The 26662-nt window shown below is 55.8% G+C and overlaps 1 protein-coding gene across 1 annotated transcript; it reads left to right on the top strand.

Annotated features, from left to right (window-relative positions):
- The first annotated feature begins 1295 nt into the window (after window positions 1–1295).
- PNKD (PNKD metallo-beta-lactamase domain containing) lies at window positions 1296–21107 on the top strand. Its single transcript, XM_046644567.1, has 9 exons — window positions 1296–1495; window positions 14704–14819; window positions 14951–15063; window positions 15671–15729; window positions 16436–16528; window positions 16894–17057; window positions 17747–17833; window positions 18793–18908; window positions 19153–21107. Exons 1-9 carry the CDS (start codon window positions 1335–1337, stop codon window positions 19324–19326), a joined length of 1083 nt encoding a protein of 360 aa, XP_046500523.1. The 5' UTR covers window positions 1296–1334; the 3' UTR covers window positions 19327–21107.
- The last annotated feature ends 5555 nt before the right edge of the window (window positions 21108–26662 follow it).

The raw sequence follows: 26662 nt of genomic DNA, 5'->3' as shown, positions 1-26662 counted from the left end.
GCAGTGGAAGGGGGAGATGAGGCCTGCCACTTGTTGTGCGTAATGATCCTATACTCTACGCTGGGGACTGAGGCTTGGATCCAAGTATCTAATCAGAGTACATCAGAGGGAGGCAGAATGTGTGTGACTTGGGGGTCGGGTTGTCCAGCCTCTCTGGGGCCAGAGCACAGGATGCAGGGGAGACAACCAGAACTCTGCCTCCCTTCAGGCCCTCCCCACCGTCTCCAGCCAGCTGGACCGTTTGCAGTGTTTCCGTTCCTTCCTGTGCTGCGCCAGGGCAACGGCTGGAGCCACAAAGAGCCGGGCCGCAGCTCTGGTTTGCCCAGCTTTGTAGATGTCACCATGACTGCCCTTAGAGCTCCTTCCACCAACCTTAACAACTTCTGGAACACGGCGGGAAGGCAGCCTGGGGCAGGGCGGGGGGCGGGGGGGGGGGGGGAGTCGGGGGACCTTGGTCCTAGTCCTGTCTCTGCCTCCCATTGCTGCATAACCCTGTCCAGTCACTCCCTCTGAGCCTCTGTGGCCTCTTACCCTTCAGGGCCTGGCTTTCTTGTCACCTGCTCAGGGAGGTCCTCCCCCATCTAAACTAGTCCGCTGTCCTTCATATCATTGCCCCCTCTGTTCGCTTCCTTTATAGCACCACAATTTGTAATCACACACGTATGTATGTATGTATATATACATATATATGTGTATATAAATATAAAGATATATTGTCTAATTGTAGTTGTTTGCTTATTTGGTTGTTTCTCTGCTAGATTCTAGACTGTAGGCTCCAGGAATGCAGAGACTGGCTGTGTGCCTTTGACTCTTGCATCCTCGGAGCTCAGCACCGCGCCTGGCACCTAGGAGGACAGAACATTGCGTGAATGAATCAGTGAATGAATGGCAGCTGACCCACATGCTCTCTTAAGTTCCTTCTAGCCAAAAAAGTTGATGAGGCTAAGGTTTCCCGCCAAGAAGACCATTCCAGGGCCTCTCCTTGAGTCCCCTGGAGGGGGAAGTGGGGAGGGTGTGAGGGGCGGCCTGCGAGCTTTGGTCCCTTTCCAAGACTCAGGCAGCGTGGCCCTGGATCAGCGCAGGTCAGAAGCCCGCTGAGGCCCCGCCTCCTGCCCGCTGGCATTCAGGGCGTGCGCTGGGCCAAGGGTGGCGAGGGGGCGGGTCCGAAAGCGAATCCACGGCGGGGCGGGGCCAGGTCGCCCCCCGCCCCCCAGCCGGCCGGCGCAGGGGGCGGGGCCCCAGCCCCGCAGGTTCCCCGCATGGGGGCCTGGGCCGATCCGTCGCCTAGCAACGCCCCGCCCCGCCCCGGGCCGCGGCGGGCGCCTGCCCCCAGCATGGCCTGGCGAGGCTGGCCTGCGCAGTGGCTGTGGGTCGCCGGCTGCGGGCTGCTGTTCCTCGGGCTCGTCCTGCTGCTCGGCCCCCGCAGCTGCCGAGCGCGGCGGACCCTCCGTGGCCTGCTCATGGCGCGCAGCAGGCGGCTGCTGTTCCGAATCGGGTTAGTGCCGGGATGCGGGGCTCGGGAAGGCAAGCGCGCTGGGAAAGGGGACTGAGAGGCGGGGACCAGGGGAAGACTGGGGATTCGGACGGGGCTAGGGCTGGGGAATCCAGGGCCAGAGAAGAGCGATCAGAGAGGCGGGCTGGAGACCACTGATTTGGGGGGACTGAAGAAGAGGAGTTGGGGGGCTGGAAAATTGGGATGGGCTGGGAACGGAGGCTTGCAGGGGCAGGCCAGGGTAGCTAGGGAAAGGGGGCGTGAGAGGACATCCGGAGAAAAGAGCCACATGAGGGGCTGGAGACAAGGAAGCCGGAACAGGAGGGTCGGTGCGGGAGCCCGGCGGGGAGGCCCCCCCCTTTGACAGGTGCAGGAGAGAAGGAATGCCTCAGAGCATCTAAGTGTTACTTGAAACCGCCAACGCCTTCCACGTGGCCCTGTCCCTTTCCCGGTCATCCACCTCCCCATCACACAATGTAAGCTCTTCTGTCCTGAGCGAGAGTCCCAACTCTGCGGGTCACTCCGTCCCTTTCTTTCTATTCCCACAGCCTGGTCCCACAGCCTGGCTGCTGTCCAGAGCCCCAGGCTGTGAAATGTGAGCCTGCTCACTCAGCCGGGCCTGGCGAGGTTCACCAACCTCCCAGACTTTTCCTTTCAGACCCCTCTCCCCGCTGGTTCTCCCTCTTGCCTTCTCGCTACTTCCTTCCCTTCCTGGGCCTGGCAAGGGTGGTAGCCAACTCTGTTCTGCCCCGAGACCCTAAGAGGAGCTGGAGGAGCCACAAGAAGGTTTCCCAGGACCCCTATCCCCTTTCCACTCCCAGTGAGGCCAGGGGGCAGGACCTCAAGCCCCAGCTGAAGGCCAGTGATGTTCAGACGGGAACTGTGGAAGCCCTGGCCGCAGACCAGGTTCGAGGGAGGGCGTAAGCCTGGGAATTTCCTGAGTTTCAGAGAAGACATTGTACAATTCATCCTCTTCCCCAGAACACCCCAGATTTCCCAGAAGCTTCAGTCCTAGGATGCTACTCACGCTTAGTCTAAGAACTAGAGATATAAGGGCCTAGTGGGGGAAAAACATGGGGGGAGGGAAAGTCTTGTGTGTGTGCTTTTTGGGGCATTCACTTCTTTTAATAGCCCAGACGTTGATTTTATTCTCAATTATGCTCCAGTGAAGTCATCATTGCTCTGCAAATAGCATTAAAATAATCAGACTTACAAATCTTTAAATATCTTCATATCTGGGATTTAAGAAACATTTCTCCCCACCAAATTTCTAGGAATTTTACAGCTCTATTGGGGGAAGCATTTTTAAATCTACTTCTAGCTTTCAACGTTGGTAACATTGGAGTCATACAAACGGCCTGAGGAAGTGGAAAATAGAAGTTTACAGGAGGAACTGAACTCAGAAGTCCTGAGATCAGAATTCCCAAGATTGCCGTCTCAGAATCCTGAGGGTTGGGGCATTCCTAGGACTGGGGATCTGGAAGTTTCTGAATCCCCAAACTTGGGATTCTCAGGGCTTCTTTGGGATTCTCAGAGCTTCTTTGGGACTCGGTATTCCTATGGGCTTTCCTGTGTCTGGATTTCAAGGTTGCCCTGGCATCACCTCCCCAGATGTGCAGAGCAGAAGGGTGTGCCTGGAATCCGAATTCCAGACCCTGCCCCTCTATAGTTTGGGAAACAATGAGTCCAGTCCCTTGGGGGAGAGGCCAGTGGCCGCTGGGAGGGACCGGGGTGTTCGCAGGAAATGGTCGGGGAAATGGGCAGGTGTGGATGCTGTGGGGGTGCCTCCAGGAAGGATGGAGAAGCAGGGGGATGGGATGGGCAGGACGTGATAGGGAGGGGCAGCGTACATGGCTGAGATGGCCACAAATAGAGGATTCCACTGGAGGCTGGAAAGCAGATGGTGGAAATGCTAAGCAACAGCTGGGAGAGGAGCGATTGTTATCATTAATAACAATAATCACTGGTGTCGTGACAATATTATAAAGGGCTTTCCTCAGACATAACCACAATGGTCTTGGGATGGGGATAAATGGGCACAACGGAGGGTGGATCCGGGTTGCCCAGAGGTTGACACATGCGTCTGGACTCCGTGGGGCCTGGGAGACCACGTGGGTGGGAATTAAGCACATGGCATGTGAGTTGGACAGATGCGCTTTTGAATCCTAGCTTTGTTGCCTAGTAGCCCTGTGACCTTGGAAAGATAACTCAGCCTGTCTGTGCGTGCCTCAGTTGTTTGCCTCTGTAAAACGGGCATGATAACGGTACCTACATCCTGGGGCTCCTGTGAGGATCAAATGAAATTGTGCAGTGAGTGCACAGGGCCTAGCTCAGGAAATGTTTGCAGCTGCTCATTCTGGCACATGGCAATGGCCTGGCTCCTTCTGGAGCTTCTTTGCCTACTTCTACTCCTGGCTTCCAAGCCTCTTTTGCCCACCCGTCAGGAAATCCTACATCCCTTCATCCATTCCGTGAATCCCTAAGTAGCCTGGGTCGGCATCGTGGGATCACAGATCTGAGCAGAGTCTGGTCGCTGTTGTCAAGGAGTAAGGAAAGGAGCATGTGAACAGGGACCCACCCTGTGGCAGGAGGAAGGGCGTGACAAGTTCCCTGGGAGTGAGAGTGTATGCCTGAGTAGGCTGGGATCAGGAGTGTGTGTCCCCTGCTTCGTGCCTTAGTTTCCCTTCTGGTCCTTTGCCTTCTCAGTGGTAGTTGAGAGGAGTTCACAGAGTAGGGCCCTGAGTAGGGCCCTGTCTGCAGGGGGGTGGGGTGAGCGGGGACAAGCTGGGCTCATGTGGGGCTGGGCACGTCTCACAGAGCTAAGAAAGTGGATGGCCCCAGCCTTTGCAGATGGATGGTCCTGGCGGGCAGAGCCCTCCTTCCTCCCTCGCCGAGACCTCTCTTCATTCCCGGGCATGACCCTCCTGACCCAAGTAAACCATTGTCCCCTGGACAAGCCTTGCTTGCTCCTCTTCCACAAGAGGAAACCCCTTCCCTGGGGCCAATGAGACCCGCTGGCTTGATTTCAAGAGCCCTGAGCTGCGGGCCTGTTAGTGAGTGATCCACCTGCTTGTGGTCTGAAGGCCGGGTGGAGGCAGTGGTCTGGGCCGTCCATAGCACAGCCTGCGAGCCTTGGGGACCTTGGAGCACTGCAGCCCCGGCAGCCACAGTGGCCCGTTGGCCTCTCTGCTCTCTCTGACCCGGGTGCCCCTGTGTTGTGTGGCTCTGAGCAGGTGCCCCTTCCCCAAGCCACAGCACTTGCGGAATGGAGTCTCCACCCCTCACCCAGGCCTTGGGGCCCTCCCACACTCCCTCCAGACCTGTCCAATTCCATCTTCCCCAGGCCCTGAGCTCTTTCTGTGGTTCTCTCTGGGGCCTCTCAGACCTTCCTTCCTGCCTGTATTTCTACCTGTCAAATTGTGTGGCCTCCTCGAAGCTCGCCTTCAGAATACATCCAAAATCTGAACACTGTCCCCACCTCCACTGCTGCCAGCCTGGGCCACCCCACCATGTCTCTCACCCGGCCTCCCAAGCGGACGGCTGCCTTTGGCCCGCGTACCCTTAAAGCGTTCTCAACGTGGCAGCAAAATAACACTGTTAAGATTTAAGTCAGAAATATGACACTTCGCTGCTCCGATCGCACAGAATGGTCTAAATGCCCTTGTGACTGCCCGTGCCCCACTGCAGGTTTCCTCCTCCCCTTGCCAGTTCTGCCCTGGCCGCACAGGCCCCTTTGCTGTTCAGACACTCCGAGATAGCCTCACCCCCAAGCCCGTCTGTGGCTGCTCTCTCTCACTAGAACCTTCTTCCCCTAGATGGCCACGTGGCTTGTGCCTCGCTTCCTTCAGATCTCTGCTCAAATTTCACCCAATTAGAGAGGCCTGGCCTGAGCACCCCATATAAGAACAGCCACGCCCTCACCCTGCGCTCTCTGGCCTCTGCCCTGCTTTCTTATTCTCTACGGTATTTATCACCGTATGACGTACTTGACTTAGTGACTGGTCTATTTTTTTATTGGGTTTCTCCCCCAACTAGAATATGAGCCACATGAAGGAAGAAACTTCATTCGCTATTGGATTCCAGCTTCTAGAACAGTGCCTGGCACAGAGCTGTCCCTCATTAGTGTTTTTTGAATGAATGAATGAATGAAAGAGTGAAAGGCTTGGCCCAGATGCCGTCTCCTCCATTAAGGCCGCCCGGCCTCCCCCGTCACAGTTTGTCTCTGCCTGCAGTGTGGCCCTGGCTCTGGCTTCCTCTGAGAGTTCTCATTGCGTGTTCTTGCTTGTTCTGGCGGTAGGTGTTCACAGGTCTGATTCCCCCACTGGATCCCACAGGCCGGGCCCAGGGAGCAGGACTGAATCAAGAGGGCCTGGGATCAGGGTGAGGGAGAGTGGGGGAAAGCCAAAAGAAACAGACCCAAACCCAAACCAAACAAAACCCAGGGGCCTTGGCTGGGCAAGTGGCCTAGAATTACGGGCAAGGGGACAAACTAGTCCAGGCCTCCCAGCCAGGAATGAGATACGGTGGAGAGGCTGTCAGCAGTGGCTGCCCCTGGTCCTCCCCGAGAGCCCTGTGCAGCTCCTCCTCCCCTCTGGGAAAGACGGGCGACGTCTGGAGAGGACGGAGAAGTCTGTGGAAGACCCTTCCCGGGAGGGCCCGGAGGCGGTGGACACAGGCCCACCGTCTCCCAGCCAGGCCTGTGTTCGACCACGTGCAGCCACTGCCCCTCTCCTGGGCATGGGGTAGTGCCCGCCCCAGCTGCTGGCAGCTTCAGGAAGCTCCCCCTCCAGGGCCTCTTTAGCTGTCTCATGATCTTCTTCAGTTTCCTCAGTTTTGAGAAAGCGCAAAACACGGAGCAGCTCTCTTTGTTCCCGAGGGAGCAGGCCCCCACTCAGTAGAACTCTGTGTCCTGGTGGCCCTCCAGGTCCTTGGCCCTCAGACAGGCGTTTCCAGGTTTGGTTCTATAAAGAATACCCTGTCGCTGGTCAGATGCAGAGCCTGGGCAGGCTGGGTCCTGGGGACACGAGCCAAAAGCACCCCCCGGCCAGAGGCCTCACCACCCTGGGCTTGCCTGTTGTGTCCCAGTGGAGTCTGGGGCCTCACCAGGATTGAGGGTCATTGGGTGGGGGAGGGGTCAGGTGGGTGACCCTGGCAGCCCAGGCTTTGCAGGTCATTCTGTTGGGTGCAGAGCCCCCATTTATGCTGCTCCCCTCCTGCTCCAGGCTGGGCTGAGGCTGGGGCCCAGGGCCTCGCTGGGATAGACACTTGAAAGCCCTCAGGCCTCTTGGGGCTGCCGGGTGGTGAGATGGCCGAGGGGGGAGGGGAAGAAGAAGAGCTTCATTGTGTGCTCTCCACTGGGGGCCAGAGGGAGGAGGCGTGGGGAGGGCTGCGGCTCGCTGTCCCCAGCTGTCCCACGGCCTCCCATGGGGCCGGAGGTTCAGCCTCAGATACCAGAGAAGCCACGCTCTGGTTCAGTGAGGCGGGGAGTCAGAGTGCACCCATGACCCCTCCCCGGGGTGGTAGTGCTGTGTCTGCAGCTCTCACCCCGGGAAGGGGGGTGGGGGAGCCCTCAGGGCAGCTGCAGGGCCTCACCCCAGGCGGCTGCCCCACCCCCAGCCCCTCCCTGCAGAGTGGTTTTTCTGTCTCCCACCCTGGTCCCAGAGGACCGATTAGAAAACTTTCTTTTCTTTTTGGTGAGGTGATGGTGGGTAGTTCCGGGCCCCAGAACTGCTGAATCAGAATCCAGGAAGGGGGGCCAAAGAGGAAAGGTCAGAATCTTCCTGTCTCACCAGCACCCCAATCATTCTGATGAGGGTGGCCCCAGGCTAGCTGCCAGCTTTCCGACCGTGGCTGGGAACCCCAGGCAGAGGGTTTGCAACCCACAGCCAATATTATCTGTAAGTCACGTGAACTTTCTGGGTTCAGCTGCTCCTTCAGAGAGGAGGAGCACTCAGCTTTTCAGAGAGGAAAACTGAGGCTTGAGGTGTGCGTTCCTGCTTCTCTCCTCAGCAACAGAAGAAGGGAAGCCGTGTGTGTGGTAATGACCCAAGAAACCAAGGGCCCGTTCTGTGGGGCAGGGGCATCCCAGCGGGGTGGGGGCTCAGAGATAGAAGGACGGGCTCTTCCCACTGGCTCCTTCACCTCCACATTTTCCCATCTAGGGTCTGTTCTTTTTTCCTAAATTCTCTTCTCCGTCTGGCTCACACATCAGCCATGTACCATCAACCCAGTCGTAAGTCCAGGATTCGGAATCACAGCTCCTCGATTTGAAAGGGGTCTTTGGGATTCCCTGGTTCGGGGTATCTTATCCTGGCACGAGAGGAGGGCTCTGACCTTCGGCGGTTGCCAGCAAAATGCTGCGTGTGTAATAAGCGGGCCTGGGGAAAGAATTCACAGCGCCCTCCAGGTTCTCAAAGGGGCCTGTGTCTCAAAGAGGCTCAAACCAGTGCTCCGGAGGGCCCGGAGGCCAGGTCCTGGGCTGCGTGGCCGGGTCACTGTGACCACCCTGACATACCGTTTTCTCAGCAGAGGCCCTCGGGGAGTTGGGTCTGCCCCAAAATAGTTCAGGCCCACTCATCTCCTCCTCCCTGCTCATTTGGGGTTTGGCAGTGTGGCCTCCAGGGTCAGGCTGCCAGGGTGAGCCGGCCCCACCACTCACCCCTCTGTGATCCTGACCAAATGCCTTCCCATCTCTCTGGGCTTCAGTGTCCTTGTCTGTAGAATGGAGGAGACAGCAGCCCCCTCCTCGCGGTGGTTTGGAGGATGATGGGAGATAATGGACGGGAGACACTTAGCTCAGGGCTGCCCACAGGCCAGTCAAGGAAAGCTGCGGAAAAGGTCATTGTTACTAAAGATGAGGCCAGCGAGCTCCCGCTTCAACCTGTGTGGGCAGAGCCACGACCGTGGACCCCTCTGCAGACCCCCCCACCCAGTGCTCCCTCCATTTCCTCCACTTCCGGGGCCCTGGGTCCAGACCCAAGGGTAGGGGAAGTTGGGATTTTGTGCCCCAGTGATGCAGACCCACTCAGCAGAGCACCCTGCTCGGCCAGGTGGGTGAGGAGGGGAGGGGAGAGCAGGGGCAGAGGGGGCTGTAACTTGGGCGCCAGACGCCCTGATGGGGCTTCACAGCCTGGCAGGAGGCGGGTTGCATGGGGCCGCAGAGTTGACTGTCCACCTTCTGTGCCCGGCCCTCCCAGGCCAACTGGTCACTAGGCCAGCATTTCGTGAGGGCCAGGTCTGTGCTGTGCTGTGCTGGGGCCCAGGGAGTGCCAGGGAGCCACGAGGCTCAGGCTGGGTTGCCCCTGCGTGGCGCTGATCAGGGTGCCAGGTAGAAGTCACAAAGGCCCTGCCTCTGAGGGGCTCAGCTCCCCACGACGGGGGCTCTGAGGGCTCCTCGTGGAGCCAGGGCAGGACTCTTCCTGTTCAGGGATCATCAGGAGCCGGGACTGAGCTGGGCCCTGGAGGGGCCTTAGGATTCCAGTAAGAACAGAAGCCTGGAGGGTATTCCAGGCTGAGGGGCCTGCAGAAGCGAAGCAGGCCTGTCGCTCTGAAATGCGAGTTATTTCAGGCATTCGAAAGAAGATAATAATAGAACAACCCCTACCTCCCAGCTTCAGAAGGAAAATGTTAGAGCCCTGTGAAGCCCCTGTGCCCCCTCCCCGGCCGCCTTCCTTCTTCTACTGCATGTCTGTGTCCCTGGACCATATAGGTGATAGTTTTGCACACTTTGGCATTTTTAATAAATATCCTCAGACTGTCTGTCTTCTCTGCAGGATATCTGTTAGCTCAACACTGTGTTTGAGCTTTGTGCTTGCTGAGACCTGGTGCTCTAGACTATTCCTTTTCCTGGCTGTGTGGTTTTCCATGGGCTGAATATGTCACAGCGTATTCATCCATCGTGCTGTTGATGGACACTTGGGGTTCACTCTTGGGAGCATGGAGCTTTCACTGGGCCAGACAGAGGGAGCGGGCAGAGACTTGCTTCAGTCCAGTTCACAGAGGCCTGACTGGGAGAAGGACCCTCTCTGGTGGCAGTGGGGAGCCACTGAAGGTTTTTGAGCAAGAGCAGGACTCAGTCAAAGGAAGTGCTTTAGGAGCTTAAATTTTTGCCCGTGGTTCACAGTTGGGTTCAGAGCCAAGAGCTGGGGAAAGGAAGCTTTCGTAAGGGCCCGGTTAAGAGCTTCTGTGGCCTGTTCCCAGGGGCGAGCCCATGTGGTGGGGGTGGAAGGTGAAATCAAGAGGGATTCTGTTTTCGTGCCTCTGCCAGGGAGAGGGTTAAATGGGCCCCAAGCAGTGTAACTGGGAGGATGACAGGGCCCGTCCCAGAAAGAGAAGCAGCAGGAGCCGACAGGCGTGGTTTGGGACCCTTTGGCTGTGGTACAGCTAACGGCAGGCAGACGAAGGAGGAGCCAGGGCTCAGGGACTTGAGAGAGTCATGTGGAAGTCATTGTCAGGGGAAGACCGGGCCTGGGAGTGTCCCAGCGCCCTGGTTCTCAGGCCCCTCCCTCCCTCCATGGCTGAGGCCTGCCTCCCCCTGCTCTGCACAGTGATGGAGAAGTCAGGCCCACAGGGACCACCCTGTCCCTCCCCCCACAGCTGGGGGGCACCTCCCCACCTTTCTCCCTCTCCAACATCCCCTTGAGTCCAGGCCCTTGCCATCTCCCCACCGAGTGATTCGGTTGGTTCCCCTGCCACCTTCCACTCTGCTCCCTTTCGCTGTCCCCTCCACACAGCAGCTGAGCAAGCTCTTAAAAAGGGAAGTCAGAACACATGCTTCCCTGCTTTAAAACCCACCAGAAATTTTCCACCGCCTCTCCGTGGCCTGGCCCCTGCCCACTTCGCTGACCACTCTCTGCCCTCTGGCCCGGCTTAGGGACTCCAAGGCCTCCTGGCAGCTCCTAGGACATGCCCCACTCCTGTCTGCCCCGGGCCTTGGTGCTGCACCCCCAGCCTGCACTGCCGGCCCCCTCCTCTTTCTGTTCCCAGCCCCAGTGTTGCCCTCAGAGAGGGGGCCTTCCTGCCACCTGTCTGCTCTCTCCTGTCCCACCCTTGGTTAACTGCTTGCTCATTGACTGGTTTGTTTTCCAATTTGGTATCTGCTGGCTGCTCCTCTCGCTGTGTCGGCCTCGCTCTCTGCTGTCTGCCCCCGTCCGGCCTGTGTGGTGCGTGTTTGCTGAGTAAAGCGAATGAAAGAGAGGGGCCGTGTTTACTGCAGGTTCTCAGGGCACAGTCCCTGCCCTCGTGGATCCTGACCTTTGTTGGGGGACAAAGCACAGAGAACAGGCATCCAATAAGAGAAGACACAGCATTTCGCAGTCCCTCCCAGATGTGGACAGCCATGTTCTGGCAGCTCTGAGGGGTGCCCGGCTGAAGTTGGGAAGAAACAACAGTTGTTAAACATCTTCCGCCCAGCAGACCCTCGAGAGTGTTAACACTTCTTATCTTGTTTCATGTCACTTAATCTCGCACAGTTCTGCAGCCGTGGGTCATGGTATCACCGCTTTGTAGATGGGTGTCTGGCAGTTGTGCGAGCAGTGCGGGATAGGTGGCGGGGAGACCAAAGGAAAGACCCGGGGACGGCGTATGAGACATAAGGGTCTGTTGGGATCACTTATGGGGAGCGTCCAGTGGTGGCCGGCTGGATGGAGCTGCGCACCACGTCTGCGGGCAGCGAGGGGGCGGCTTATACGGTCAGGGGCCACACAGGCTACGTGCTTGCTCACGGGGGCTGTCCCTGGTCCAGCCAGCATTCCCAGGGACGGTGGCTCACATGGAGGGGCTCTGTGTCCCTCTAAGACGTGATGTTCTTTGAGTGAGATAAGGTAAGATCTGGGCTGGCCAGGCCCTGGATCTTTGCAAAGCCCAGCAGCTGGACGTCCTGCCCAGAAGGGGGCCGGAAGGACACATGGCTGCGAAAGGGCACGCAGGCTAGTGCCCCTATAATGAGGACCCTGATCTGTGAGACCAGTGACTTGCCAACGGTCTCAGAGCTGGGATGGACCACCCTGTGACGAACCCAGAGCTTTCTGTTGCCAGAACCGCTGCACTTTCCATAAGCCTGAGTGGGAAGAAGTGAAGTCAGGAGCAGGACTCTGAGCGTGGATGCGAGGTGGTGTCGGGCACAGAGAAAGGGTGATGTCATGGATTTACTTATTGCTTTTTAACTTTTCATTTTGAAATAATTTCAGACTTGCAAAAATAATACACAGAATTCCCATACACCCCCACCCAGCTCTCCCAAATGTTAGCATCTTTCATAACCACAGTGCGGTTCACAAAACCAAGAAATTAACCTCAATACAAACTATTAACCACTCTCCAAACCTGATTGAAATTTTGCCAATTGTCCCACTAACATCATTTTTCTGGTCTAGAATCCAATCCGGGATGTTTCGGTTGTTCCCACCCATCCACAGGCATCCCTGTCAGGCCAGCTCTTTGTTATGACAGCAGCACGGCAGAGACAGTCTGCAGCTCCCTCCAGCTCCCTCCTTCTCTCCAGGAGTTTGGCATTTCTCGATTGCCTTTTCTTGGCGAGCCTTCCCCAGATTCTCTACACGCCTGCTCTCTCCTTCTTGGAAATGTCACTTCCTCGAAGAGGCCCTCCTTGACCCCTAAAACAGCAGCTCCTGTCATTTAAGACTATGAGCCGCCAGAGGGCGCTGGCTCTGCCTTCCTCGCTCTGTGCCCAGCCGGCTAGTAGCCAGGCCTTACTAAATCCTGTTGCAGGAGTGCAAGTAGGAAGTGGCTGGAACCGACCTCAACGTAAAACGAAAAGAGGGCCTGTGAAAAATGGACATAAAGACACGCAAAAGATGCAAAACCCCTCCACAGTGTGTCCAAATTCCCCACTGATACAAGCACATGGGCACACGGAGCAGGGATCGCAATGATTATAACTGTAGAGAAATCATTTCTACCACATCGTCATGGAAACCCACTTGGTTGTGATCAAATTGTTTCCCGTCAAATCAGCTAGCTCTTGCCCAAGGGGCCTGAACAGCAGCCTCTCTGCCGTCCCCCCGCCCCCAACGTACACAGTGAATCCCGGCAGAGACTTAGGGACCCCCATCTACCCCCCACGTCGACTTTCCTGTCTCCGGTTTAATCAGCCAGAATCCGCCCCCTTTTCTGACTGACTGCTGTATAACCCTAAGCATTGACTGTCTCCCCACCCCACCCCCGCCTCGGTTTCCCCTCTGAGAGGCCAGGACCTGAGACAGCTCCTTCCCGTGCTGGCAGGGCTGGTTACATACTTTGTAGGGCCCAGTGGAAAATGAAATTTGGTGTCTTTTGTTGAAAGGACAGGGAAAAAGTGCCATTAAAGTTACTAAAATACAAAGTTTTCCCTTTCTTCTATGATCTACTTTTGATTTGTCATGATGTTTTTCATTTGCTACTTAATGTCATTCTAAGTAAAGAAAAATTAAAATCTAAATTATTAGCATGAATTTTGCCATCTGTATGTTATGCAATGCCAGTCTTAAATGCAAATGTAAGAACCTTTCAGTCCTCTGTGGAATCGCTGAAACGCTCTAATCACCATCTCTTAGCTTGCACATGGATATGAGTTTTGCTCTTGTAAGAACAGGGGAAATGCTGCACAAAACTAACTCACCTGTTTTTATTCCATTTGTTGACACACGCACATCCTACCAGCTCCCTCTCCCTTCAGCGTACTGATGAGCGAGGAAGGACTGAAAGGAAAGGACAGACTGGTCACCCTCTTTCCCTTTCCTTCTGCAGCATCATTTGCAGCAAGGATGGTTGGATCATACAGGGAAGTAACAGTAAGAAAGGAAGTGGTAGGTCCTCAGCCCTCTGTGTTTCTCAGAACACTGCTGCTTTCTTGATGCCTTTGAAGCAAATTCTGGTTTGAACCAAAAGCGTGACCTCTCAGGCCAGTCAGCGCTCCCCTGACTCAGTTGTAAATGTCGTACAACTCACCTTGTGCTCACTTTGAGTCTTGACTTCCCACGCGGAGTGGGTCCACCAGAATTCTGTGCTCCTGGGACTTTGCAAACGTGGTGTGTATGTGGGGCAGCAAGGAACGAAGCATCCACATACTGGGTATAGCACCTCTGCTCAGGTGTCTGTTCTCTTGTCTCATCAGACTTACAAGATACGGGTTCAAAGGTAAAGTCATTAAGAATTTCAAGATGGCAGGGCCAGCCCCGTGGCCAAGTAGTTAAGGTCATAAGCTCTGCTTCCGTGGCCCAGGGTTTCGCCGGTTTGGATCCTAGGCGCAGACATGGCACCACTCTTCAAGCCATGCTGAGGTGGCATCTCACATGCCACAACCAGAAGGACCCACAACTAAAGATACACAACTATGTACCTGGGGGCTTTGGGAGAAAAAGGAAACACTAAAATCTAAAAAAAAAGATTAAAAAAAAAATGAATTTCAAGATAGCGACAGCGAGCATTAAACGAAGTGCCCGGCCCTATGTGACCTCACAGGTTTCCTGCCTGTGAGGCCAGCCCTATGTGCTGGCATCCTGGGTTTGGAGGACTCTGTCACTCACAAGCTCCCCTCTGTTCCTTGTGCTGCCTCTTCGCCGTGTAGCCTGGGATGGCCTGGAATGGTGGCAGGAGGAGGGAGCGATGGGGGCAGCCCATCCAGCCTCACCTCTCCCTGCTTCCTCCACCAGACAGCCAAACAGAACTTTCTATGGTCTGCTCAAGCAAGCCCTGCTGCCTGCTGCCTCTCGGCCCTGGCCTACTGGGTCCTCTGTCTCAGTGGTTCTCAGATTGGGGCCCCTGGGCCAGCAGCATTGGCATCACCTGGAGCATATTATAAATGCAGATTCCCAGGCCCCACCCAGACCTGCTGAACTGCAAACGTGGGGATGGGGCCGAGATCTGGTTCAACAAGTCCCGGCATGACTGTGATGCCCCACTGCTCTTCCCGAAATGTTTTTCCCACCTCAAGTCAGCTTCCTAACGTCTACACCCCCTTTACCAAATATACCCCTCGCCCTCTGAGTCTCGTCTGTGAATTTGGCAGTTCACATCTCTGCTGGGCGGCGAGCTGGGGGTGTGTATCGTCTCCATCTTGTCTTGCGTACTGACCAGGGCAGGCAGTAGGCGCACAATAAGTGGTGGGGGAGCTGTATTGACTCGGGGTGGCCAGGGGAGTGGCGACATGGGGCTTGGGCCTCCTGGGGACCCCGGGCATGGGGCGGGGCTGAGCCCGGACATCCCACCCGCAGGTACAGCCTGTATACCCGCACCTGGCTCGGGTACCTCTTCTACCGCCAGCAGCTGCGCAGGGCCCGGAATCGCTACCCCAAAGGCCACTCCAGAACCCAGCCCCGCCTCTTCAACGGTGAGCCCTGGCTGCCCGGGCCAGCGTGGCCCCAAGCTGTGCGTGCCCACCCTCCCTGCCCACTCCCCATCACACACCCTGACTGCCGGCTGCCTGCCCGCACCCACCCACGGCCCGTCTCTGTCCCCCAGGAGTGAAGGTGCTTCCCATCCCCGTGCTCTCGGACAACTACAGCTACCTCATCATCGACATCCAGGCCCGGCTGGCTGTGGCTGTGGACCCTTCAGATCCTCAGGCTGTACAGGTGAGGGGAGGGGGCTGCCCGGGGGCCTGGACTCACCTTGGGGCCTGGCAGCTCATCTTCATATAGAGGGGCTGACCCTGGCCCTTCTGCCAACGGGATGTCCCCCCTCTATGTGCACTCACACACCAGCCCAACATGCAGATACACACAGAGGCACCCACAACCACAGCATGGGGGAGCGGTCAGTATCCAGAGCATGGCTGGAGGCGGGGGGGCGGGGGGGCAGCAATGGGGGAACCGTTGCCGAGGGGGCCTGCCCCAGGACCCAGGGTGTAGTGAGTTTCCTCCATCTCTCACTCTGTGGCCTCCTTTCTGACCCTCTTTTCTCTTTGCCTCTGTCTGTTAGCATCCAGGTCTCTCTGACTTTCCCTCCCATTTCTTATTTGTCTGTGTGTGTGTGTCTGTGTGTCTGTCCCCTCCACAAATCTCCCCCATCCCTTGTGCCCATACCGAGTCTCAGCTGCCCCCCTTTCCCCCGCCCTGCCCTCCCCACCCTCTGCATCCGTCCCCTCCTCTGCCTCCTCTCTCCTTGCTTTTCTCCCCTCTCTCCTGGCACCCATGGCCCCTGCAGCCCGCTCCTCAGTCTCTGCGCCTCCTCTCCCCCCAGGCTTCCATTGAGAAGGAAGGCGTTGCCTTGGTGGCCATTCTCTGCACCCATAAGCACTGGTAAGGCACTGGGGGGCGGGGGGCCTGGGTGCAGACGATCATCCCTGGCTGACCCTTGCCCCAGCTGGGCTTGCCAGGCCTGGGCCCGTGAGGACACGCTGGGTGGGGGTCAGGATGGGAGGCATCCGCCTTCCTCACGAAGCCCCTGGGGCACCAGCAGAGAGGGCAGGCAAGGGTGTGTCTCCCACACTCCACGTATCAGCTCCTGAAGCCCCAGAGGAGGGCAGGGCAGGCATTTATCTTTCATTCCAAGGGCAAGTATTAGATGCCTACTGTGTACCAGGCACAGACAAACCTTGTGAGCTCTTCCCTCAGGAGATGATAGTCCAGTAGGGGAGAAAGCCCTGCATGAAAGTGTGCAACGAGGTGGCACTTGGCACAAGGTACAGGGGGTGGGGGGCGCTGGGTGGAGTGTGATCAGATCCACCTGGAGGAATTAGAGGCTGATGACCCTGGAGCTGAGAGAGTCCAGAAAGACCGGTTGGCACTGGCCCGGTGTTGGAGGGGTGAGGGTGGCGAGTTGTGGGGATGACATGCTGGGTTGGGGAACAGCTTGAACGAAGGCCTGGAGATGTGGACAGCTTGGCTCAGTCCAGAAGCCGGGGACCCCAGGGTTCAAAGGCCTGGAGATGCTGTGGGGGAGAGGGAGGCAAGCAGGCGCAGTCCAGGTGCCCCTCCAAGGCCCACCCGTCCCTACATCCTGCAGGGACCACAGTGGAGGGAACCGTGACCTCAGCCGGCGGCACCAAGATTGTCGGGTGTACGGGAGCCCTGAGGACGGCATCCCCTACCTCACCCAGTAAGTCCCTGACCCAGAGTGGGATGGCCCTTCCGTGGGCCCTGTCCCTCACACCCGTCCTCCAGTCGAGTATTTCCGGGGAGTCACAGCTGGATCTTTGCTGATGCCCTTCCTGGCCCCTAGAGAGCAGACTCCAGCCCACCTGAAGAATGGCCCTGCTCACCCCCCGGCTGATCCAGCCATGTTCCCCAAAAGCAGAGGAGGGGAGGGTGTGGGCCTGAAGCCCTGGGCGCTGGGGTGCCTTCTCTCTCTGGGGTGGAAGCCCCCGCTCCTGCAAATCACTTAGCCCGTTGGGCCGAGGGAGGGGCAAGAATCGCATGGCACAAGCTCTAGTACCTTCTCTCCCCTGTTGCCTTGCTCCTCAGCCCCCTGTGTCATCAAGATGTGGTCAGTGTGGGGCGGCTTCAGATCCGGGCCCTGGCCACCCCTGGCCACACGCAAGGCCATCTGGTCTACCTGCTGGATGGGGAGCCCTACAAGGGCCCCTCCTGCCTCTTCTCAGGGGACCTGCTCTTCCTCTCTGGCTGTGGTGAGTTCCACCGAAAGGGAAGAGGGAGGAGGGAGACAGGAGGGAGGGAGAGGCCAGCAGAGGGACCCAAAGGCAGCCACAGCCCCATGCAAGCATTAAAGCCTTGGTTTCAGCACAGACGTGGCCTTGGCCGTTACTCCCACCTATGTTGCCCCGATTTTTGTTATATCTTCCCAGCTTCCCACGGGGTGGGCAGGAGGCAAGGATGCCCGTAACTGAGTACAGAGCTCACGAGACATTTGTTTCCACTGGGGGGAGCCTGGTTCTCTGATATAGTGACTGGCAGGACTAGGTTACAAAGAGGGGAGGACCCCTGAGCGAGAGGAGATCTGTGGGTGGGGAGGATCGTGAGTCCCCAAGGGCAGCACAGGCGAAGGAGGAAGGTCTCTGTGGAAAAGAGCGACCCTACGCGTACCGTGCTTGGTCCTGAAGTTTCGGCACCCCCTCCCCCCACAGGTCAATGTTGCAGTGGAGGCCTTCAAACAGCCTTGGTGGGGGGCGGGTAATTGGACCCAGCTCCCAGTGGGAAGGAGGGAGTGGAGGCCAGGAGGCGGGCATGCAGGGGCATGGTGGAGGGCTGGTGGCCAGTCGCATCTGTACGGGCTGACCCCCACCCCCTCCATGGCCCTTCTAATATACCGTGATGGGTTATCCCTGTACATTATCACGTCTCCCCGGACCCTCACCAGGACGGACCTTTGAGGGCACCGCAGAGACCATGCTGAGCTCACTGGACACTGTGCTGGGGCTTGGGGACGACACTCTGCTGTGGCCTGGTGAGGTGCCCCTCCCACTTCTCCTCCCAGCCCCTCACTCCCCTGGAGCCCCTACCGACCCAAAGCCTGGCCCAAAGGTGACCCAGCTCCAGCTCTGGTGGCTTCTGGGAGCCAGCTCTAGCAGTGGGGCAGACTCCCTTCATTCTGGAGTGCCAGCTCTGCCACACCCCTGCTGCTCACACCAGCTTCCCCTGCCAGCCAGCCTTCGGCCTCTTGGGAGCCCTGCAGGCCCCGGAGCATCCCAAAGAGATGGCGGATTTTTCACAACCAGAGCCTAGAACAGAGAATAGCCTTTGCTTATTAGGGGCGGAAGTCGGTAAATCCACTCTGCAGGTATCCATTGCATGCATGCATATCCACACACATCGTGTCTATCCATCTGTACATAGGTACATTGACGGAATATCCATCCGTCCATCCATACGTACGTGGCATGGCGTGGCATGTCTTACATTCATACATACACCACAAATGCATAGTTTCTAAAACACATCCGCTAATATCTCAGTTCATCCTTAGAACATATATTCACCCATTCATTCATTTGACAGATACTTTATTGAGCACCTAACAGGTACCAGGCTCTGTTCTAGGCACCAGGGACATGTGTGTGTTCTAGTGGCATTATTGATTTTCCCCTCTCCAAGTGAGAGGACTGGCGCAGAGAAGTGCCCTAACTTGTCGGAGGTCGCACAGCTGGGCAGGGGAGAAGCAGGCCTAGAATGCAGGTCTCTGGCTCCAGGTCCGGTGCTTCCCCCTGAACTGCTTCTTTCTCTTCACTCCTGGCTGACTTGTGCCCACAGTCAGAGAAGCAGCTCCGTGGGGTTGGGGTTCTCCTGGAAGCGCCACCCCACCTCCCTGGTGGGCGGTCCCAGAGGCCTGGGCTGGGGAGGACTTTTTCTGACCACACCACCGACCTTTCTCTGCCCTGCCCCTGCGCCCCCCGCGGTGGTCCCCAGGTCACGAGTATGCGGAGGAGAACCTGGGCTTTGCAGGCGTGGTGGAGCCCGAGAACCTGGCCCGGGAGAGGAAGATGCAGTGGGTACAGAGGCAGCGGATGGAGCGCAAGAGCACGGTGCGGTGCTGGGGCGCCAGGAGGGCCTGGCTCAGCTCTGCAGTGTTTGGTACCTGGGGCTGTGAGTGACAGCTCCTGGGCGCCGGGGCGGGGCCGGCCTAGCGACGGGGGTGGGGTGGTGGGGGGGGGTGAGGCGGGGCGGGGGGCAGGCGAGGCGGGGGTGGGGGCGGGGAGAGGAGGCGTCTCTTGTTGGGTCTATTTTCTGGAGTCTTTCCACCAAACCCGGGTGCCTCTCCTCCCGCAGTGCCCGTCCACCCTGGGAGAGGAGCGCTCCTACAACCCGTTCCTGAGGACCCACTGCCTGGTGCTGCAGGAGGCTCTGGGGCCAGGCCCGGACCCCGCTGGGGATGACGGCTACTCCCGGGCCCAGCTCCTGGAGAAGCTCCGCCGGCTGAAGGACGTGCACAAGAGCAAGTGACACCCCCCACCCCACCCCACCCCAGCCCACCTCCCATGGTGGAGAGACCGCCCGTCGCCCACACCATCCCACCCCTCTCACTGTTACTACCACCACCTCCATCGGCGCCCACGGTGGGCATCATTCCCCGACACTGGTCACGGGGAGAGGAGGGACAAGGCGACGAGCGAGCACGTGACACCAGGAGGAGGGGAGCTGGTCGAAGACTGGAGACTCCGTGGGGCGAAGCTGAGTTATACAGGGCGCGAAGAAAGGAGGGGCCTTGGGACATCTCCAGACTTGACTAGGAGGGCCCCCTCCTCCCCTCCCCTGCTCCTGCGATGGCAGTGAGGACCCTGAGGCTGTTCTTAGCCCCTCCCTCAGGAGGCTTCACTCTCTCTGTAGCCCCTGGACCCAGGGCAGCAGGAGCCATGGCCAGGTTGAGTCCATCTTCCCCTCTCTCCCCCCCTCCCCCCCGGGGCTGGGAAACTCAGTCCCCCAAAGTGGCCTACGGTGTGGAGACTTGGCTAGTGGTGGCTCAGAGGGGCCCCGGGCTCTGGTTTACTGAGACGCTGCCCCTCCTCCCCGCCGGGCCCCGCCCCCACAAAGGCGTTTGATGAAAGAGCTGGAGGCTGGCTGGCTGGCTGGCTGGCTGGCTCTGCCCTTACGACTCTCCTGCAGCCTGGAAGAGGGAGGGTCCTGGTTGCCATGGAAACCTTGGCCTAAGGCTGAGGAGACCCAGAGGCTGGGACAGCAGCCCCACAGGCTCCTAGGTCCCACATGCTCCCTGCACAGCTGGCCTGGTCCTGCCAGCCGGCCTCTGCCCCTGCCCCTGCCCAGGGCCAAAAGGGCCCCTCCTTCCTAGGGGAGAGCGCCAGCATCCGCCACAGCTTTCCTCATCATGGCCACTATTCTTAGGAACTTCTGCCTTTCTCTAACTTCTGCTTTATCCTCACCCCTTTTCCTCTTTTAGTTACAGACTCATTCATCTGCCCCTTTGCAGTTTGCTAATAACATTCCCGCGTCCTTTCTCATTTGATCTTTGGCCCCATCCTGGCTGGGGGAGGGGTCCACGCTGCAGATGCAGAAATCGGAAGTCCCGGAGCCAAGAGCCCTGGAGTGGGTGGCAGCTTCTCGGACCCCTGGCCAGGGCCCTTCCCCTCGCTCAGTCCTCCCTCAGCTCCGCTTCTCCTCTGGTCTTGGGTCCAATCCCTCTGGAGCCACAGTGAGGACCCCTGTGGTCCTCGAGCAGGCGTCCCTCGGGTCAGCCAGGAGCCTGCCCTTCCTGCGTCCAAGCCTTCCCTTGGGTTCTGCTCACCTCTGGTGAGCCTCCCAGTGCCCGCTGCCCTCAGTTTCCCCTCGTCATCCGGCCTCTGCCTCCCTCTCCAGTCACAGCCTCTGGTACCAACTCTAGCAATACCGCCAGAGCAGAGTCCCGTCCCCAGACACGCGGTTTCCTGCCTCTGTGCCTTCGCTCATGCCGTCTTTTCCGACTGGAATGCCTGTCCCCTGCACCTGCTGCCTTGTCTGCCTGGCCAACACCTATTCATCTCTCACAGTCCCCCTCGAAGGCCCCCTCCTCCAGGAAGACCACCCCCCGCCCCTCCCCCTCCAGGCTACCTCTGCTCTTTGTAATTGCTTCTCCTGTGGCACTTCTTACCTGTTTACATGTTCGTCTCCCCTTCTAGACTGTGAACCCTTCAGGGCATGGACTGTATCTTATGCATCTCTATTTTTGCGCCTAGCACGGTGCCTGGCACACAGTAGGCGCCCAATAAATGATGAATGAATGAATGATTTAACCGAGGCTTGATCACTCAGTGGGCTTGTGGTTACTGCTGGTCCCGTTTGCCTGTGTGGGTCACAGGTCCACTAACTTGGAGTGACTGCCCTTTCAAGACCTTCGGCCAAAACAGCTACAAACACATCCTTCCACGGCTCGCGTGCGTTGGTGCAGCATTTCCTATTTGCTCCCTCAGTGTTTTCCAGAGTTTGAGAGGCACAGGTGTACGGCTGGCCCCAGGGGAGACGGATCTAGGTGGTCCCAGCACAGCTGTGAAGGGCTCTTCAAGGGCAAGGCCTCGGCCACAGGCTGTCTTTAAGCCTCTCGAAATAACAAAGAGCCAGACTCCACTATCTCAAGATAAACTTGAACAACGGCTCGTTTGTTCTCACTGCATTTATCTTTTGGGGTCAATAATTATTTTTGACAAATGACACCAGTTTTTAATTCATGGTAATTAAAGATGTTTATTGAATCAGGAAAACACGAAGTGAAGGTGACGCTTGGTGATGGCAGAGCTCTCGAAGGTGACCCTGGTGTGGCTGAAGGCTGGAAAGCCTGGCCTAGCTCCACATTCCCTTGGGGCCAGTCCAAGGCATAGTGTTCCCGCCCTGGCCACAGCTCAGCCTCCCCGCTCAGGCGTCCCTCAGGATGAGCCAGGGCCTTGGCACTGGTCCTGGCTGTCCTGGGTCAGGTCTGCATCCGTGCTTGGGGACCAGGCTGTGGTTCTCGCCTCCTGAAGACTGGCGGCTCTCTGCTCTCTGATTGTCTGTGCATCACTGTGTCGAACAGGGGAGCCCAGGGCCAGCTCACTCTGGGTACGCCCACCTTCCAGGGCCACTTAGTGACAGCTCTCTAGGGCAGCTGAAGCATTTCCCTAGGGCCTTAGGTGGTCCTCCCACTGAAGGATGGCACATGCTTCCTCTGGAGCTGGCACTGACCAAAACAACAGGGCCACCTGCTCTTTGCTTGCAGGACAGCAGGTGTCACTGACTTTAGAGACCCGGATTCCAGTCCCAACTCACCACTCAACATCCAAATGACCTTGGAGAGGTCACTTCCCTGACCTCAGCTTCTCCACCTTCCAGTGGAGATGACAGCCTTGAATGAGTCAGAACCATTTTGGGTGCAAGTGAGAAATACTCAACACTAAGGAGCTTAAACCAAGGGGCAAATGTATCAGCTCATGCAATTGAGAAGTGTGAGATTATGTCATAGTGACTTCAGGCGTGGCTGGATCCAGGGATTCAAAGAGCATGTTTATCTTTCAACTCTGCTTTCTTCTGTATTGGTATCATTTGCTGTCAGGCTTTCTCCCTGCAGTGGAAAGATCATCCCTAGAAGTTCCAGGCTTACAGGCGACTAGTTCACTGAACCTAGGAGAACCTCCAATAGTCCCAGAGATTGAGTTTCATTGGTCCAGCTTGGGTCATGTGCCCGACCCTGAACCAATCATAGGAGTTAGGGGAATGGGCCGCTCTGACTGGTTAGGTTAGGCCACATGACCACAGCTGGAAGGGCAGCGTCAGACCCAACTGGAACACAGTGCACTGAGAGTGGGGAGGGAGTTCCCCAAAGGAACAGGCAGGCTGATGCCAGAAACCATGCAAGGCAGCAAGATCATAAACCTGCACGACAATTCACTTATTGGGGGCCATCGGGAGGGTCAGATGAGAAGAGGCATATAAAGTCACTTTGGAAAATGCTACATCAGATTTCTGGTGCTATAATTAGTTACAGGGAAGAAATGGAGGGAGACATGTGGCCTCAAAGGTGTTTGAATGAGATGTAGTTTTAAAAATAACCGGCAAGAAGTTCAGTTATTCCATTTTTTTCCTGAATCACAGGCTGTCTCTTTGGGGGTAGAAAAGGAGAGGGATTGGGGTTAAGTGGGCAGCCTTAGGTGTCCCGGGGAAGAACAGAGAAGAGGGAACACTGCAGACATGAATGTGAGGAGCATGTGTGTGGTCAGGAGCGCGAGACTCGGGCAGAGGTGGGACAGGGTGGGGAGAGAGGACTTGCAGTTGGACTAGTCTGATACGAATGTAGGTCTGCCTCTGATTGGCCCGGGGTGACACATGGCAGGTGACTTATCCCCGAGCCTCGTGCTGGAGTGGCTGGGAGCCCTGAGTGAGGCACAATGGCTCAGTGAGCAGCCTCTCTCTTCCTACTGTGATTGATACACTTGGGGCTAGTCCATCAGGGCCAGTAGGACGAAGTGATTAAGAACGTGGACTCTGGAGCCGGTCCATCTGGGTTGGAGTCTACACTTTCCATTTCTTAACCAGGTGACTTTGGGCAAGTTGCTTAACCGTTCTGTGCCTCCGTTCCTCATCTGTCCAGTGGGGATGAGGCTAGCACCGCCTTAGAAGCTGATCGTGAGGATTCAATGAGTTAATACCTACAGAGCTCAGCGCAGAGTGAGCCCTCTCTACGCAGTGGTGGTACAGTAGATGCCGACCCCAGTGGCTGGGAGGGCACAGGCTGTCCATGTCACGGGCTCAGACAGGCCAGCCTGCCCAACACAGCCACACAGCTCATATGGCAGCCAGCTCCAGAGTGTCCCTCCACTGGCCTAGGAGGCCTCAAGGGGGCACAGTAACAAGGGTCCTTGACAGCTCTCTTGCAGAGGGTTACAGAAATAGACAGCAGACTGGACATTGATCCTTCTGTGAGCCACTTTGTCAAATTGCTTTCTCCCCTAGCAGCTGGCAGGAAACAGCCAGCACCAAGGGGGCAGACATGAGGGTGGGGAAAGAGTGGAGAACATGGGCTGCTGGAGGTGGGAGCCTGAGGGGGCAGGCAGGTGGAGTCCAGTGCAGCTGGAGGGCCCGATGGAGGAGAGGCAAGGGCGAGAGGGAGAGCGCCAAAGGGGAGAGGGTGCGGGGAGCAGGCTTCCCTCTGGTCAGGAGTCCAGGACAGCAGAGTGGCTAGCGGTTAGGGGGGCGTAGGGAGAGGAACCACGTGAGCTCCCCTTAAAAAGCATCGAGACCACGATTTGCTTTCTTTTTAAAAAACTGTCTTACTGGGGCTGGCCCCGTGGCCGAGTGGTTAAGATCGCGCGCTCCGCTGCAAGCGGCCCAGTGTTTCGTTGGTTCAAATCCTGGGCGCAGACATGGCACTGCTCATCAAGCCACGCTGAGGCAGTGTCCCACATGCCACAACTAGAAGGACCCACAACGAAGAATATACAACTATGTACTGGGGGGCTTTGGGGAGAAAAAGGAAAAAATAAAATCTTTAAAAAAAAATTTAATGAAACATTTGGTATAATTTCAACTTTCAAAAATAAAATATACATACTGTACTTATGCACATATTATAAGTAATGCAAGAAGCTACTTCTTTAGGAAGAAGATCTAATTAAAAAAAAAACTGTCTTACTAATCAAAAAGATTTTGTCAAACTTTATGTAATTCACATATGAAAGCAATATGGTTTGCTTTTTTTTGAGGAAGATTAGCCCTGAGCTAACATCTGCTACCAATCCTCCTCTTTTTGCTGAGGACGACTGGCCCTGAGCTAACATCTGTGCCCATCTTTCTCTACTTTATATGTGGGACACCTACCACAGTGTGGCTTGCCAAGCGGTGCCACGTCTGCACCCGGGATCCGAACCAGCGAACCCCAGGCCGCCGAAGTGGAATGTGTGAGCTTAACCGCTGTGCCCCAGGGCCAGCCCCCCGGTTTTTTTAATTATAGTTAAAGGATTTAACTATATTTAACTTTATTGAGATATAATTTACATAACACAAAATTCACCCTTTTAAAGTGTACAATTCAGTGGTTTTTAATTTATGCACAGTTTTTCAACCATCACCGCAATCTAATTTTAGAGCATTTTCATCATCCTGCAAAGAAACCCTGTGCAGGTTTCATGTCGGTCCCCGCTGCCACACCGCCCCGCTGCCCCCGTCCCCCCACGCTGGGCCAACCCTGATCTTCTTTCCCTCTCTACAGATGTGCCTGTTTTGGACATTTCAACTAAACGGAGTCCTACAATGTGTGGTCTATTGTCACCAGCTTCTTTGACTCAGCATGTTTTCAAGGTCCCTCCACGCTGTAGCCTGTGTCAGGATTTGTTCCTCTTATGGCTGAATAATACTCCATGGCGTACACAGACTGCAGACCGTGTCTTGTTCATCCATTCATCAGCTGCTGGACAGTGGGGTTGTTCCACTTTTTGGTTATTATGAAGCATGGTGCTGTGAACATCTGTGCACAGCTCTCTTGAGTATACACCTGGGAGTAAAGTTGCTAAGTCATATGGTAACTTCACATTTAACTTTTTGAGGAACTAACCAACTACTTCCCGAAGCAGTTGCAAGTTCTCTTAGTGCCGCTGACGGTGGCTCATGTGCAGAGAAAGGCTTATTCAGAATTCGCTTTGGCTTTTAAAGATGGATACTCAGTTTCTTAAAATGCAAATTTTAAAACATAAGCATTTTCAAAAGATTTAAGTTTGACTTACTAGTCGTATCATTCTAATCATAAATCTAGTGAATGTTAATAACTTTTAAGGGGGGTTTGGTTAGTAAGTGATCCTCTTTTCAAAATTAAAACTGCGTTAGGCAGTTTATGCTGTATTTTTTAATTCCATCTATTCTATTTCCTTTTATAAAGCAATTGATTGTTTTATGTCAATCATATCTCAAGTAATCTGGAAAAAATTAAGTAAAATAAAAAGAATTCAATTCTCTTGAAAGCCCAGAAATAAAACCACACATCTATAGACAGCTTATCTTTGACAAAGGAGCTGAGGGCCTACAATGGAGAAAAGAAAGTCTTTTCAACAAATGGTGCTGGGAAAACTGGACAGGCACATGTAAAAGATTGAAAATTGACCATTCTTTTTCACCATTCACCAAAATAAACTCAAAATGGATCAAAGACCCAAAGGTGAGACCTGAAACCATAAGGCTTCTGGAAGAAAACGTAGGCAGTACACTCTTCGACATCAGTATTAAAAGGATCTTTTCGGACACCATGCCTTCTCAGAGAAGGGAAACAATAGAAAGAATAAACAAATGGGACTTCATCAGACTAAAGAGCTTCTTCAAGGCAAATGAAAACAGGATTGAAACAAAAAAACAACCCACTAACTGGGAAAAAATATTTGCAAGTCATACAGCTGACAAAGGCTTAATATCCATAATATATAAAGAACTCTCACAACTCAACAACAAAACATCAAACAACCCACTCAAAAAATGGGCTGGAGACATGAACAGACATTTCTCCAAAGAAGATATACTGATGGCCAATAGGCACATGAAAAGATGCTCATCATCGCTGATCCTCAGGGAAATGCAAATCAAAACTACACTAAGATATCACCTTACACCCGTTAGAATGACAAAAATATCTAAAACTAATAGCAACAAATGTTGGAGAGGTTGCGGAGAAAAAGGAACCCTCATACACTGCTGGTGGGAATGCAAACTGGTGCAGCCACTATGGAAAACAGTATGGAGATTCCTCAAAAAATTAAAAATAGAACTACCATACGATCCAGCCATCCCACTACTGGGTATTTATCCAAAGAGCTTGAAGTCAGCAATCCCAAAAGTCCTA

This window comes from Equus quagga, chromosome 17 (genome assembly GCF_021613505.1).
Source record: "Equus quagga isolate Etosha38 chromosome 17, UCLA_HA_Equagga_1.0, whole genome shotgun sequence".
NCBI lineage: Eukaryota > Metazoa > Chordata > Mammalia > Perissodactyla > Equidae > Equus > Equus quagga.
Note: the sequence above shows the minus strand (reverse complement) of the source record. Positions and strands in the feature narration are given on the sequence as shown.